Raw genomic sequence first — 16,445 nt, 5'->3', positions numbered from 1 at the left:
AGTGCTGAGAGTAGTTGACTGTGAGTGTTCAGCCTCAGGATGGGTCTTCCCTGTCAAACTCTCCTCCCCAGGGATCTGGGGGCAGCAGGGTGGATGTCATGGAAGAAGGTATGGAAAGAATGTAAGACCCAAAGCATGGGGAGGACAGCAATGAGACACTGTATTCCAGACTTGACATTGGCTGTAGCACACATGAATTCACAGGAAAAAAGAGACCAAGACTTCCGTTGTTCAGTCTTTTATACCTTCCCCCCGGAACGACCCTAGCCATGCCCAAAAGTGGGCCTGGCTAGTGATGTAGTTCACCGCCTATGTCCGTATAAGTCTTTAGTCATGCCTAAAGTGGGTGTGGTTAGCGGTGTGGTAAACCGCTCTTTTATTACCTCATCGGTATGCGCCTCTAGTAAGTCACATGGCTAATGGCGGCACATGGCTTCCTCCTACAAGACCTGCATAAGATCAAGCCATTTAAAAATTCAGCATGGAGAGGGGAGGGGCTTCTGAGGCCTCAGCCTAGCGCAGGAGCTCTTGGCAGTTGATGACTGCTGGGAGTAGGATTGCTATTTCATTGGCAGTGTGACCACTAATAGGCTGTCCATTCTCCAGTGGATAGTGCCCTGATGAACACAGGGGAAGCACTAATTTGATTTAGTGGGTTGCAAAAACAAACAAAGGAGGGCATGAAGTTGGGAGGGTGATATTTTGGGGGACTCCAGCAAGAGTTGAAGGTGGGTAGTGGGGTAGAGATGTTCATGATACATCATAGCATGTATGACATTCTCAAATATAACTAAATATGCTGCATAAAAATGGAGAGCAATGCCTGTGGTTACTTAAATGAGATAAAATTCTATGAAAACCCAGCTTAGCATGCTTTAAAGAGAAGGCAAAATTCTCAAGGAGGGCAAATAAAGGAAAATGCAGCATATTGATGCTAAGTTTTACTGGCCTCATTTTATGCTATCAATCATGTATGTAGAACATAGAAAATATCAGCTATGTCAGATAGGTGACATCTCTCCACATAAGAGCATGCCAGAAGGAGAAAAGTTGATAATCTGTCTATTTCTTCCATAGAAGAAAATACATTTTCTAACCATTCTTAATTCTCTTTCTTCATGTTTTTTGCTTTAACAGTGTTCATTTCTACTCAAATAATAGTTTTAAAAATATATACTTGTCCTTTTATAACTTACTATTTTTGGTATTTATTTTAAATGTAACATATATATGAAACATACACATACAGACATGCACAGGGTCCTGATTTCAGATAGTATAAGTCTGTCCTTTTCAGTTTTCTTTAAAATTATACTGGTTAGTTTTAATCATTAACTTTCATGTAAAATTTAGGATCTGTTTGTCAAAAGCTTAAGTTAGTTGAGTTTGAATCTGATTGGCTTTACAAATTAAGGTCCATATAAGTTAATCTGTCTTAGGCATTCAGTTTTTCCAAGCATGTTTATGATAAAACTTTGTATTATTTAAATTAAAAAAACATTTCTGGTTATTTTTGTTTCTTAGAGTGTAGTAATTTAAACATAAAAGTAGACAGACTAGTATCTTCACGTCTCCCTGCTACATAGCATATGTCAGCAAAGAATTTCTCTATGTGTGGCCATCTTTTCTTTAGTTTTTTTCTTTATTTTGAGAATTTCTTACATTTATACAATGAAATATTTTGCTTTTGCTTCTAGCAACCCACTAAGACCAGTCAGTGCTGCCCATGTGCCTGAGGGTGGGGCCATCCACTGGAAGGTGGAAAATCTACAAATGATCGCATCTTCATCAAAGAGTGATTCCCCATCCCAGCAACTGCCCATTGCCAATAGCTTCTCAGTAAGGGGAGGGGCCTGGAGGTCCTCTACCCCATCTATGCTGGGATTCCGACTTACTTTATTTTGCACAGTGTTTGGAAGCCCTGTTCCTAACCCCGACCTCAGGGTGCCAAGGGCACCTCAGTCCAGACTCTGCCCCTAAAAAAGTCCACCATTGGCAGCTTCACCCCTGGAGGGCATTAAAAGCCCCACCTCTAAATCCACCTCATGGTTCCTGGTTTTCTGTTCCCCTGGGGCCACCCAGGAACACTTTGCTCAGATTAAACCTGGATTTATTAATTCAGTCTGATTGGCTTATTGTATCAGCGGTGGCGGGTTTCCAGCAACCTTTCCATTAACCAGCATTTTTAAACTTAACACACAGGTCTTGTGCAGGTAACCAAAGCTGTGGTGAGTTCATGATTGCAATATCTGTGTTATATCCAGAACAGTGGATTTTATAGCACCCCTTTCCATCCTCCAGCTCTTTCTGGTGCTGGAGGGATTCTATATAGATGTCCCATTTAGGACTGAACAGAGTCTCATACTCTCAGCCCCTTGACCAGTTGTGTGAGTATCTCCCCGTTGGCTGCTGAAAGGTGTTTCTTCAACCAAGGTTGAGAGAAGCCCTCGTCTATGGCTATAGACATAAACGTTTAGAAGGCAAATTGATCACATGACCATTTAACAAAATAACAGTAGCTGTTTTCAGTCTAGGGCCTCTGAGTTCCCCCAGCAACAGACTTTTGGCTAGGATTACAGCAGCAGGAATGAAATTCTCTCCTGTGGAGTAAGACTCTAATCCAAGCAGACAGTGATCAGCTACCCCATAGCTGTTAGGCCGTTATTGCAGTAGTGGACATACCTTGCCTGACAGGTCACTGTGTCTGCAGGTCACTATTTCACGGTCCTGGGAGGAACATGAAAGCAAGCCACCAAAGAAGACCTTTCCTGGCCAGTTTGAGACTGGTTTCTCTGTGTCCAGCCATCTCATTTCATTTATGCTCCACGCAGTTTTACTGCCCTTCTAGCTTTGTTTGTATTTTTACTTATTTTAGTGTGTGTATGTATAGCATATATGTGCATATAAATAAATTTTTACAATTTATAATGACCCAATTATAGTATTTTGCAACAACAGGTTGAATGAGGTAAGGCATGTATCTTTTTTGCTGACGTTTGAATTTTGCTGGTTGCAGCCCAATGGTGTACTTACTTTCACATATTCCTTTGTCCTCTGTTAAAATTATTTTGATCTAGATACATGCTCAGGTTCAAGATTTTATTTTATCCTAGGTGAAACTATTTCCTGGGTCAGTAGTGGTATGACCTTCTATCAAGAGATTTAGAATTTCTGGTTTTCTCTTTGTGATATTGGTAGCTGTTGATATCCATTAAATGTGGCAAAATGTTCATATTTTAATTTCATCATTTGTTCTTTATTTATTGGTAGGCAACTTTTGTAAAGAGAAACCCTCTTTCTTATGTGGGTATTCTCAGAAACAGCTAGGATATTATTTTTCTTTTCTTTTTGAGACAGGGTTTTACTATGTGGTCCTGGAATATCTTGAACTCATGACTCTATAGTGTCAGCTTCCTGTGTTCTCTTTCTTTTATATATTTTTATTTAAATTTGTAGCAAGCTTGCTTCACATGTCAATCCCAGCTCCCTCTCTCTCCCCTCCTTCCCTGCCCCCTCAGCCCCTCCCATCCCCATTCCATTCCCAGGGAAATTGAGGCTCTCCAGGGGAATCTCCAGAGTCTGTCATTTCATTCAGGGCAGGGCCCAGGCCCTCCCCCAAGAGTTCAGGCTGAGACAGCATCCCTCATTGTGGGATGGGCACCCAAAGTCCATTTGTGTGCCAAGTATAAATAATGATCTACTACCCAAAGCCCCCTAGGTTGCCTAGGTCTCCTCACTGACACCCACATTCAGGGGGTCTGGATCAGTCCCATGCTGGCCTCTCAGCCATCAGTCTGGGGTCCAAGATCTCCCCCTTGTTCAGGTCAGCTGTTTCTCTGGGATTCACCAGCCCATGCTTGACCCCTTTGCCCATCACTCCTCCCTCTCTGTCACTGGATTCCAGGAGTTCAGTTCAGTGTTTAGCTGTGGGTGTCTGCCTCTGCATCCATCTGTCACTGGATGGAGGTTCTAGGATGGCATATAAGGTAGTCATCAATCTCATTATCAGGGAGGGGCATTTACAGTAGTTTCTTCACTACTAAAGATGGCTCAGAAGACCACTGGAGCTCTAGTATTACAGGACTGCACCCATGTGTCTAGTTCACACTGGGTTATGGGAAGTTGTAGAAACAGTTAATTTTCCCCTCTTGCCAGTTCACCCTCATTGTCTATGTTTAAATAGTTTTTGTAGTTTCATTATTAACTGCAAAATTTAAATGAATTTAATTTGTGAATTTAAACGTGCAGTGTGTTTTAATTAGTTGAACTTATTGTCCTTATCTCTGTTCAAATTCTCCCAAGTTTGACCTATCAATGAGACACATCCTAGCTTAATTAGTATTGTTTTATTTTTTACTTTTAGAGCATGAATTCCTAACCTTTATTATTATTATTGTGTATAACATTATCTGTAATTCTAAAGTCAAAATCAACAAAATAAGAAATATTTTATTCATATCTTCTCTATTTCCTCCCTCTCTGCTGTTTTGAATTTTTCCCATACTATGAACTATACAAACTTTCATTAGTTAACTTTGAGACAAGTTCTCATCATTGCCTGGGACTCACTGCATAGCATGGGCTGAACACAAACATGTGATTCTATATCACTGCTTCTCCTTGAATGCTGGGATTACAGACCTACATCAGCATGCTCAACTAACTGTATACTCCGATGAATAGGCAAAAATGTCTACTCCCATGTAACTACTTCAGTGAAGTCATCCAACAATTTTGTACATTAATTATCCATTACACAAATCCATTATACACCTCCTGGGGCAAAGCTGCCCTCTCTGGAGAACTACTGATCCATTTTCTGTCACCGTGAGCTGTGTTTGTCCCATACTTCTGATATGCCTATGCATTTCTGTTATCCTTACCTTTGTCCAGCACGATGTTTTGATTACCCAGTAATTGCTTTTTATTTTTATAAATACAACTTTCATAAGGCAAACAAACAGCTTTATAAAATCATGAGGGACTCCAGTAAACTACACACATTCATGGTGTGCAGATTGGAAATATTTCGAGAAGAGTTAACACAGCCTACTTGAGATTACTATTCTTAGAAAGGTCAGTGTTCAAGGTTGGATTTCTGAGCATTTCCTTCATCCCCTGCTAAAAATAGCTCGCTGTGACCAAACTGTGCAAAGAGCATGGTTCATGCTGGGTACCTGCCTTCCTGGTAGAGTCTGGAATTTCTGTGAACTCCTGGGTACCCAGTCTCTGAGCTTCCAGGGTAGGTAACATTTCACATGCATTGAGTGCTACTATGTACTGCTGGGGAATTATGTCCTCAATGACTCCACTGGGAAAATTCCTAGCTAGACTCTTGGACATTAGTATGAACCCCATGTTGAGCTGTGTAAGTCCTTCTAGTGAGTCTTGTACTTAGAGGAGACCTTGAGGTAAAATTTACATCAAAAAAATATGTGCATTTATGCATTGCTTCTACTACTCAAGTTCATTGGACAGGTTTTCCACAGTGTCTAATTGTTGTTAATGGCATCTAATTTATTCTGGGCATGATACATGCCTTTGATCCCAACACCTGGAAGGCAGGCAGACTTCTGAGTTAGAGGCCAGCCTGGTCTACAGAGCGAGTTCTAGGACAGCCAGGTCTACCCAGAGAAACCCTGTGTAAAAATCAAAACTAAAAATAAAGAAGCAAATTTTAGGAACTGTTTTCACATCATTCCATTTGTTTCTGTTTTGTTCTTTCTCTTCAATATGCTCATGCACTCATTTGCCTCCTATATTTTCAATAACTAATAACTGTGTTAAAGTCTTTGCTATGTCATTTAGTCATTTCTGTGATTGTATTTTATTGATTTTTGTCTTTACCTGAGAGCCATGATTTTGTTGTTGTTGTTTTTGTTCTGGGAGCTTTGCTATATGTCATATGTATTTTACCCATTGAATACTCTTGTTACAACTCTTCCAAAGTTTAGATTTTCTGATAAGCAATTAGTTACTTTTGGATAACTTTACTTATGGGTGAACTTTCTGGTTTTTAAGCTAACCTAAAATGCCCTTTAGAATGCTCTGCTTTCACTTTTAAGTTGTGGTGTTTGGGGGTCTCTTTCAAATGTTCCATGTATTCTGTAAGGGCTCTACCCTGGCTAAGGGAGGATGGGGTGGAGCATTAGTCATCCCTGGATCTATGTTAGTTGTGGGATTTGTTCATTTTAGGCCTCCCTGATACATTATGCCCAGAAGTGGCTCTTGTCTGAATTGAAGCGTTTTATCCTACAACATGTGCTGAGTAGCTTTTGTCAGAAGACTTAAAGAGTCCTGTACACACATTCTTGACATTCTTCTCTGCTTCCTTCCCTCAGACTCAACTGGCTCAGCCTCCAGGAATTCTAGTATTTCTCTGTTCACCCAAGGACTACTGACCTGCGTTTGTCACATCACTACCTGGGAATTCCCTCTCACCAGAAGGGGCTTCTCTTTCATTCTCCTTTTTCCCCTTGTCCTTCGCTGTTGATAGTGCGATATTTACAATATTTTTAAAAAACAAAAAGTGATGGGGGGATGAATGGAATTCAAATACATGGTGATAAAATATCTTAAAAGAACAATATGCTGTCATATTCTTAAGGAAGTGAAATGCTGCAGCTTTGGTTTCTCACTATTCATTTGAAAACAAAAAGGATCTAGAATTTTCTCAGTGTAAATAACTAGAAAAACCAAGGGTGGGGACTCCATTAATGTAATGTGTGTGTGTGTGTGAGTGTGCACACTCGTGTGCATGCATGAATGTATGTGTACAGCACATGGTTATAAGCATGCATCCCTATATTCATGTGCATGTATAAGTGTACATGCCATATATCGACTCTGAGTGGTCCTCCTCAATCTCTCGCCATCTAATGTTTTGAGACAGGGTCTCTCCTTATTCCTGGTACTCATCAATTTGGCTAGGATAGCCAGCCAATAAACTTCAGGGATCCACCAGTATCTGTCAATCTCCTGGTTCCCAGGGCTGAGAATTCAGGTGTACACTGTGTGCATTGCTTTTTTAAGTTCTGGGGGGTGGAAGAGGGGTCCCCAACTCAGGCTCTGATGCTTGCAGTCACCAACTCTTGAGATATATCTTTATAAGTGGGATTTCTATGTCGAGCATAAATGCATATGTAATTTTGCTAGGTATTAATAATATCTCTTTACAGTTTTTTTTAATGTTATGTAGCCCAGGCTGGCTTCAAACATGATCTTTTTGGCTTAGTCTCTCAAGTTCTGGAATTACAGGCATGTACCAACACACTCATTATCTTCATTATTTTCCATTCCAACAGCAATGAGAATGTCTATTTTCTTAGATGCAGTCTCAAAATGTGTGTTGTAAGCTTCAGGAATTTTGCCAGTACAGTTAGCAAAAGTGGTTATATTAATATAATTTTTAACTTGTACTTATGAATAGAGTGGGATTCTCTCTATAGAGGAAAGAGTCACCTGTATTCCCATGATCATGGATTATATATGGCTTTATGGTTTTTTCTAAATAATTTTTTTAGGGGCAGGATATAGGTAGATGTTTCTGTCTCGAAGCAGCTCCCCGCCTGAAAAAAAAAAAACACACGGAGGCTTGTGTTAATTATAAATGCCCTGTAGTTAGCTTAGGCTTGTTACTAGCTAACTATTACATTTAAAACTAACCCATATTTCTTATCTGCCATGTGGCTCATGGCTTGATACATAATTTCCTACATGCTCTACTTCCTCTGCGTCTATCTGATGGCTCCTCTGACTCTGCCCCCCCCCCCCCAGCATTCTGAGTTTGGCTCTCCTGCCTAACCCTATTCTGTTCAGCTATTGGCCAGTCAGCTTGCTTATTAATCCAATGACATATATTCACATACTGTAAAGGAATATTCCACACTTAAATAATGAGATGTACATACTGCTCTAGCAGAGGGCCAGAATTTAGTCCTGAGTACCTACACCAGGCAGGTCACAACCTTCTGTAACTTCAGCTCCTGGGTTCTGACACCTGCTCTCTGAGGGCATCTGCATTCTTATACACACATCCACAGGCAGACACAAGTGAAATACATCTTTAAAAAGAAGTTTTTATCTTTGTCCTATTTTTAGAAACTCATGGTTGCGATATCTGTTTCAGATAACATTTTGTTTGTCTACTTTACACTACATTTGCCATGGAAAGATTTTGTTATCAAGTTTATAATTTTTTCCTTTTAGATTTTTGAATACCAGTCCTGGAGTTTTTTCCATTCCTATGTTGTAAAATACTTGCCCTTATATGTATTAAGTATTCACTTAGTTCCGTTACTAATAGATAAGGAAGCTTACCAGGTGTATGGTGTGGAGAATGAATTCAGTTCCGTCTTGGTGTTGATCTTGGGTGGCTTGTTTCCTACGTACTCATCGAAACATGGAAGACTCAAGCATTTGTTTAGCAGCCTGGAAATGTGTGCTTACTACTTATAAACTGGAAGTGACCATGTCATTCAGGAGAAAATGCACTTAGTGACTACTTCAAAGGAACTTGAGTGGCAGACGAGTCTCCCAGATTTCCACTGTTGGGGAGTACAGTGAAGTCACAAGAAGGAAAACGTTATTTGGAAACCAGCAATAAAAGGCTGTAACATTTTAAGAATTAGGATTGCTGTAGTCTGAATTTGTCGCCCCGCCCCCGCCCCTACCCCCCCTCCCCAGGTTCCCCTATGCAATAGCACCAACTAAGGCTTTGGGGAGCTTGGCATGCAATTTTCATTTTTCTTCTTTTGTAATTTGACTTGCTAACCTCGAGTTAGGAAATCAAAATCCTTTATCTCTTGCAGCTTGCTCTGACTTTCCTAACACGACTTAACAGCATCCTGGAAGAGTTCTCTGGGAATTTAGACATCTGGTTTTGCTTCCCAAAATAAGTGGGATCTTTTTGATTGCGCTCAAACAATCGACCCATTTCTTTTGTGTGCAGTTCATCTTTTTTTTTTAAAAGGAAATAAATCAACTTCTCTTTTCAACTCTCGATGATAATTTTCCCACGCATCTTCTTTGTTAAACATCTGGCATCTGTGGGGGGAGGGGATTTTAAGATGATAAACAAGAATATGAAGTCATTCAGCAGTGGAGCTAATCAATTACTCATTAACGAAAACAACGTAAGCCACTGGAAATTTTACAACGAAAAGCACCAGCGGCTACCACGATAAATTTAGCCGACCACTTCTAAATTTAGTGCCCCTGTCACTTATAAACCACTTTCCACTTGAGGCCTGGGCTATAGGGCGCTAGTTGGGATCCTCCAGCCTCTTGGCACGCGGGTCACCCCCTGTGCTTCCAGCGCCACACGCGGTCCGAGTGCGAGCAGCCCACAAGTGGACCCGTGCGAGGCGCGGTGGCTAAGCCCAGCGCTGCCACCGCCTGGCGGGATGACCCCGACAGTAAAGGCTAGAGACACTTGTTAGCGCCTTCCCGCAGGGGTGCGCGCCCCGGGCTTTTCAATCCCCTTTGCAGGTTCTCTGAAGTCCCGGAGCAGTGTGCTTGGTCCAGGCAGCCGCTTCCCAGCAGCGCCCTCCCCAGGGGCGGGCCCTGGCTCTCGGTGCTGCAACGAGTGGGCGGCCAGAGGCGGGTGGCCAAGGCGACGAGCGGCTGCAAGGAGCTGCGAGACCGACGCTGGGACTCGGAGGGCGCGGCGATCCGGTGAAAGAGGAGGGGAAGGAAGGAGGAGGCGCCCGAGGAGTCGATGCAGGGGAGCTACCGCGGAGCGAAGAGGCGGGTCCTTTCGGGTGCGGCCACCGCGGTTCCGGGACGCAGCCGGGGGCAGCCCGCCCACCGCGCGTAAGGTGTTCTCCAGGTAGCGCGGCACCCAGAGGGCGCCCTTGCCCGGCCCGCGCACCGCCGGCGACGACGCGCCGCTCCCCCAGCGCGGCGCCCTTGAGCCGCAGCGGCCGCGCAGGTTGGCCGCCGACTGGTCCGCCCGCCAAGAGGAGGAAGCTCGGTCCTTTCCCGCTCGCCGCGGCTGGCGTCCCCACCCCGTGGACTCTCCACCCTGCAGCGGGCAAGCGGCGTGGCCACGGAGGCGCCGAGGAGGGGCGAGCCGCCTCCGGGCAGCGGCGTGGCCCCGGGGGACAGAGCGCCCGAGCGGAGGCGGCGGCGCGGCGGCGAAGGCGCGGCGCGCGATGGCAGCTGCCTAGCACGGCGTGCGCGCAGCAGCCCGGAGCTGTGGCTGGCCAGACGGTGCGTCTGGGCTGGGGACCCCGGCGTCGCTGCCGCGGCGGCCCGTCAGGCAGAGATGGGCACCGAAGCCGGCGAGGGCATCACTTTCTCCGTGCCGCCCTTTGCTTCCGCGGGCTTCTGCACCATCCCGGAGGGCGGCAGCTGCCGGAGGGGAGGAGGAGCAGCGACGGCGGCGGCGGAGGGTGAGCCCGGCCAGCTGCCACTGCCTCCGCCGCCACCACCGCCGGGCAGTTTCTGGAACGTGGAGAGTGCGGCCGCTCCTGGCACCGGTTGCCCTGCGGCCACCCCCGGGAGCAGCGCCACCCGAGGCCGGGGCAACTCTGGCAGCGGGGGCGGCCGGAGGACCACCGTGGCATATGTGATCAACGAGGCGAGCCAGGGGCAGCTGGTGGTGGCCGAGAGCGAGGCCCTGCAGAGCCTGCGGGAGGCGTGCGAGGCGGTGGGCGCCACCCTGGAGACCCTGCATTTCGGGAAACTGGACTTCGGGGAAACCGCCGTGCTGGACCGTTTCTACAACGCAGGTGAGTGGCAGCTTCCTCGCCGTGGCCGCCGCCGTGCTTCCCCTGGCCGTCATCGTGGAGAATGTTTTGTTTTGATTTTTTTTTTCCCGTGGGCGGGAAGCAAGCTTCCTATTTACATCACGCTCCTTGGGAGCAAGCAGAGATGTTGCAGGACCATCCTGGCGCCCGCCGCCCCTAACAGAGTGTGTGTGCTGGTGCAAGAGCCTGTATTTGTGCGGGAGATTTCGCTGATTTATGTGGCGGAGCCCTTGGGTCCAAGTCCAAGCCTTGAGGAACACTTTTTTTCATTGTTTCGATCAGTTCTCTTCAGTCAATGTATCCTTAGTTCGGGTTTCCTTTTACACACACCTGTGGCCCTCCAAGGTGATGTTCTGTTCTCATTGCAGTCATGGAAGTACGGAACGCCGCGTGCAGAGCCTATGTGTGTGAGTTTTCAAAGCATGGCCTGACCTTGCCCTACTCATTTCACCTTCAAGTTTTGGTGGCTTGAGTGGTCAAATCATTACGTCCTAGAGTAAAACAAAACAAAACAAAAAAACAAACTACTGTGGACTACACCAAATGTATGTATCTTTGTTAGAATCTTGCCCAAAGAACCAGTTTAAAAAATAAACTACCCCAGATACTGTGGTGGGTTTTTTGGAAGGGTTTATTATTTAACATCGTTTAAAGGGTTCCTGGGCTATTTAAATGACGGATTCCGTTGGCCATTAAAGTGATTACTAGCATACTCTACGGGAAGGGGATGCCTCCCTTTTTAGTCTATTTCAGATTTCAGAGTGTTTTCGTGACTGAAGCAACTAGCTGTCTGTCAGCAAGTGTCAGGGATGGCAACGTGCTACTGAAATCCAGTGAAATCAAGTAAATAGACGTGCTAATTTTTATAATCGTGGTGGTGGGAAACCTGTCTGTCTGTCTTCAAAATCAGTAAGCTCCTTACATTTGTGATGGCAGGTTTTATATTTCAATCTAATTCTCTTACAGCCTCCCTTCCAAGCACCTGAAGGAGGCTTATGTCTGCTTTGGAATTCAGCCAAAACTGAATATTTTAAGAACAAGAAGAACTTCATGTTAAGGAAAGCCAGACTAAATAAACTGGGACTTTCTGGTTTGGGTATTTTTTAAACAGTCTGTGTCTTCATAACTGAGCATGAATATAATATATTATAGCTTGGCTCTTGGGGTGGCTAGCTATAAAAATTACATAAACATAACTTTTCTAAAAATTATAGCGCTCTTATTTTTGGATTATAATTTGGAAGAAGCTTCAAAGAACCAAATGATATGAGAGGAAAAAGGCCAAATAAAAATTTGAGCTTATTTTTATTGCAATGATAGAGTGGGCATATTTTTCCTAGGAGTCTGGAAAAAAAAATCTTCAACCCTCAGCTAATATGAAGGAAACTTTGCTAACAAGGCTCTCCTCTGTTAGTCTCCAAATACCATCACTGCGGAAAGGAGGAAGGTTAGAAGTGTGCAGACATTGAACTCTATCTCACTTAGTCCTGTGCCCCGGCCTGGGAAAAGAGCATTCCTTCCTTACTAGGTAGGTTAACTAATCAATCCATCACTAGGCCCAGGACTCGTAGGCAGCTACTGGTCAGTGCACAGTGCTGGCCATAAAGTTCGCAGGGACCTCTCTGGCTGCCTTTATGTAGGGCACATTTACTATTAGGATCAAAGGCAGTGCTCTGTTTGGGGATCCTGGGATCAGGAGTTGGCAGAGGTTTTCAGAGACATTAGGTGCAGTGAGGAACAGCGGGAATGAATGCATGTGCTCTGGGGACTCCCTTCCTGATGACCAGCCATGAAACCCACTTTCAACTTAGCCAGGCCTGTCTAGTCTCTAGTCTCTGCCCAGCTAGAAGATATCTTTGTCTGCTCTTGTTTTGTTTTTCGAGAGAGGGTTTCTCTATCTGGCCCTGGCTCTAGAACTGGCTCTGTAGACCAGGCTGGCCTTGAACTTAGAGATCATCCTGCCTCTGCCTCCCTAGTTGCTGGGATTAAAAGCGTGCGCCACTGCCACCTGGTGGCTAGAAGGTATTTTATTCAGCACGAAGCTGTGATGGAATGAGTAAGGATAGTGCCAGTTTTGTCCCAGCCCGTTGTCTTTCTAACCTGAAGACTATGGGCTTTGATAGTAGTCAAAACTTAGGTTTTCAACCCTGATGTCTAAGAGAGTCGTCACTCCCCTTCTGTGTGCTCTGGCCAACTGTTTGTTGCTGTTGTTGTGTTTTCTGTCAGAGGCCAGATAATAAATACTTGAGACTGCAGTCTTTCAAGTTTCTCTCACAGGTATGCAACTTTGCCATAAACGGTCTGTAAAGAAATGATTGTGCCATTGAGGTCAGCCTGAGCTATACAGTGGTGAAAAGGTCAACCTGAGCCACACAATTTCAAAAACCAAAACCAAACGATACAAGCAAAGACGGTGGGTGATAAAACCGTACTAATGGACAGCTTTCGCTTGCATAAGCATAGACACTGCAGGTCTCGGGTTAGGGTCGTTCTCTATCCCGTCACCTTCACCTGTAGATTGGATCCTTATGATTCTGTGGGAAGGGCATGGCCCCTCCAGGTGGGCTGAGTGTTTATCCAGTTCTGGGTTGGATTGTATGCTTGTGAGAGAGGCTTTTTGTGCCTTCCAGTAGGGTTTCTTTATTTGCAAAGTCCACCAGGGCAGAAGGGAGAGAATTGAATCGGGTATCTAAGATTCAATTCTCCTAAATTCTGTGTATCTGTGAAAGCCAGAAAGTATGCGTATTGGAAAAGGGGCTTTGGGGTCTGGATTCTGGTCCTGTTTCTTCTGTAATTTTAAGTGAGTCATTTAAACTTCTAGGAGAGTAGATGGTTGCAATGACCTATAATGTTCTTTAAATTTTCAATATTATTACTGCCTGGGACTCAGTGTGCTTCATAGAGATTTGTAACTGTTCATTTATGGCCTGTCCTTGGTCCTAAGGAGATCAGAGACAGTGGAAGGGTGGAGCCTATGACTGGGCTGTTACAGAGTCACAGAACCTGTGTGAGGGTCACTCAGAAGCTATGGATTCCCAGCGCTCAGAGATAAGGTAGGCTGGTCCAAGGGTACCTTTTTCATTTCCTTTTGGTTTGAGACAGGGCTTCTCTGTGTAGATCTTGCTGTCCTGGATCTCCCATTGTAGAACAGGCTGGCCTCGAACTCAGAGATCCTCCTGCCTCTGCCTCCTGAGTGCTGGGATTAGATGTGGCACCTGAAGTCAGGAGGGAGCATAAGCAAGGATGGCCCAACCTGGGTCTTGCTTTATTGCTGTGATTTCTTCTCCAATGCTGGGAATCCCGCCTTGTGCGTGATGGACAGGAGCTCTGTCACTGAGCTGCAGAAGCCCAGAGCCTGGGGTCGTAGCATTTGGAAGGAGCAATGGAGCCTAAGCAGTAGTTCAGCTTAGTAAAATTAATAATGGAATAAAGAGAGCTGGTATTGTTAGAGCGCCCCCTGTTTTGTGTACTGATGTCCGTCTAAGAAATACATTGTAGTTAGGCTTTCACCGGATCTAGGTTTTATTATTATTTATTCTGGTTTGTTTCTGGACTTTGTTTGTCATTCTCCTACTCTGTATAGCTGATTCATGCTCAGTTAGTGCAGTTGTGAAAACCATTCATGCGTCTTAAAGATAGTTATGGCATCATATATGACCGTCTCGCTTAGAGATGGCGGATACCAAGGCAAACCACACCTGCTCCAAGCCCTTTGTAGAGTAGGCAGTAAAATTCTGCAAAGGCTACAGGTGTCAGTGATACAAGGCGCTGCCTTTGTGGACAGACCGTAAGTGCTCAGATTTTGAACTCACCATATGCAATGGAGGATGACCTTGAACTTCCCAATCTTCTAGCTCATGTCTCTTGAGTGCTGGGTTTACAGTCACCTATTTATGCAACACAGGGGATCGAACCCAGGACTTTGTGCAAACTAGGCAAGCACTCTATCAACTGAGCAACATTCCCAGCTCTTAAAAATACGTCATGGCCACTAGTTCTGTGTGTGTTGCTGAAATGGCCTTCACCGTCTCCCTATTTTGCTTATGAAAATACAGAACTATAAGAAGTTCTACATGTTCATTCAGGTTAAATGATTTAAGATTGCTTCACACCTTTCCTTGGCATCAGTGTTAGAGGTGGCAGAGTCTGGAATCTGGTCTTGCTAGCTCAAGCATATGGAACCCATTCACTACAATAAACATTCAGGAGACCATGTTTCTGGTCCCTTACCCTGGGGTTTTGATATACTTTTCTGAGCCTTAGACCAGTGACTTTTGCTCTGATGCAACCCATCTGTTGGCAGGAGGAACATGAGCTTGGATGAGGGCAGGGGCTGAGAGAGGATGCAGGAAAAGAAGGGTATTCAGCAAAAGAGGAGATACCAGCAAGATATAGGAATACATTCACCTCTTTCAGTTTTCTCCCTCTCCTAACTTACTTAGGGCCTTCAACTCCTTGCCGATGTAAGGCTTGGGGATCTTGCTTGGCTGCAAGCCACCTACCTTCCTCTTGGTGGGCACTGGATTAGAGGATCTGCCCACTTCCCCCTTCCTTGCCATGAGCCATTATTGCATCTGCCAGAGCCTTCCTCTTAGCCTGAGTCACTGAAGACTGCAATCTCCTGCTCGGTGTTCCACACTGTGGCAATAGTGGGGAGCCGGAAGGAAGCACGTGCTAGTTGAAATTTTAGGCACTTAGCTTTTCTATTTTCATCCACATTGTGTTTTCAGTGGAATCGAGTTTGTGCTGAAAGTGGCCCTTACACGATTTTGCCAGGGTGGCATCTAACCTTTCCATGCTTTGCCTCGTTTGCCTCCGGCTCACCTTCTTAGGACTTCCGGTTTTGTTTGATAAAATAAAACACTGCCCTTGGACCCCTCTATCTTAGACTGAGTTCTTGAAAGTCTTGCTGCTGACTTCTGCATTTGTGCTTTCAAGACCAGCCCAGGTTTTGTAAGCATTGTCATTCACTTGGAGGGAGAGGATGAAGTGTGTATTCCTAATGAACCAGTAGTTCCCATGAACCAAAACAAACAAACAAACAAAAAAACACCCTCAAGAGAACTGAAATGTACTTGCCAACACTATTTTTCTAACTAAGGATATTTTAACAGAGAGAAAAAAACAATATAGTGTTCTTAAAAAGGAAAGCTGTTTTTATACTAAAAAAATTAGGTCTTAAGGGACTGGGGAGATGGCTCAGTGGGTAAAGAACATGCTTCACAAACCTAAGGACCCGAGTTCAGATCTTCAGAATCCACGTGAAAGCTGAGAGTGGCAAAAGGAGTCCGTAATCCTAGCACTGGGGACAAGAGAATAGCAGGTTCTTAAAACACAAGGACACAAAATGCAGAGCAACAAAGAAAGACTCTTGATGTTGACGTCTGACCTCTACGTGTATAAGCACAGGTAAACACACACACACACACACACACAGACACGTACATACAACACGAGCACACACACACACACTTAAACATTTTAATTGCACACTCACCCAAATTAGGTAGGTAGTAAGGAATATAACTCAATGCTAGAATACTTGGCTTGCATTTGCAAGAACCTGAGTTTAGTCTCCAGCACTCCAAACAGCAATACCAGCAACCACAGCAATGAGGACAACAGCAACAAGAAAACTCCTCTAAGTGTGGTTGCTCAAGCCTGCAGTCTTAGCACTTGGGAGGCAGAGGCAGT

General features: G+C 44.7%; 1 protein-coding gene and 1 long non-coding RNA gene across 2 annotated transcripts in view; one reads left to right on the top strand and one right to left on the bottom strand.

The window, feature by feature from the left end:
* Positions 1-7,475: 7,475 nt before the first annotated feature.
* LOC106020774 lies at positions 7,476-9,861 on the bottom strand. The gene is made up of 3 exons (XR_001196205.3): positions 8,774-9,861; positions 8,320-8,546; positions 7,476-7,568 (listed from the first exon to the last, which is right to left on the bottom strand). It is a non-coding gene; the product is annotated as an uncharacterized LOC106020774 (long non-coding RNA).
* Positions 9,862-9,926: 65 nt separating this feature from the next.
* Positions 9,927-16,445, top strand: part of Map3k5 (mitogen-activated protein kinase kinase kinase 5) — a 188,731-nt gene continuing 182,212 nt past the window's right edge. The window contains exon 1 of the mRNA XM_005065835.4: positions 9,927-10,733. Coding sequence (XP_005065892.1) covers positions 10,268-10,733 — 466 coding nt within the window. The 5' untranslated portion in view covers positions 9,927-10,267. The remainder of the gene's footprint in view (positions 10,734-16,445) is intronic.

The sequence above is a fragment of the Mesocricetus auratus genome, unplaced genomic scaffold (genome assembly GCF_017639785.1).
Source record: "Mesocricetus auratus isolate SY011 unplaced genomic scaffold, BCM_Maur_2.0 Super-Scaffold_100018, whole genome shotgun sequence".
Lineage (NCBI taxonomy): Eukaryota > Metazoa > Chordata > Mammalia > Rodentia > Cricetidae > Mesocricetus > Mesocricetus auratus.
The sequence above is the reverse complement of the archived record's forward strand: the minus strand, read 5'-3'. Positions and strand labels throughout refer to the sequence as shown.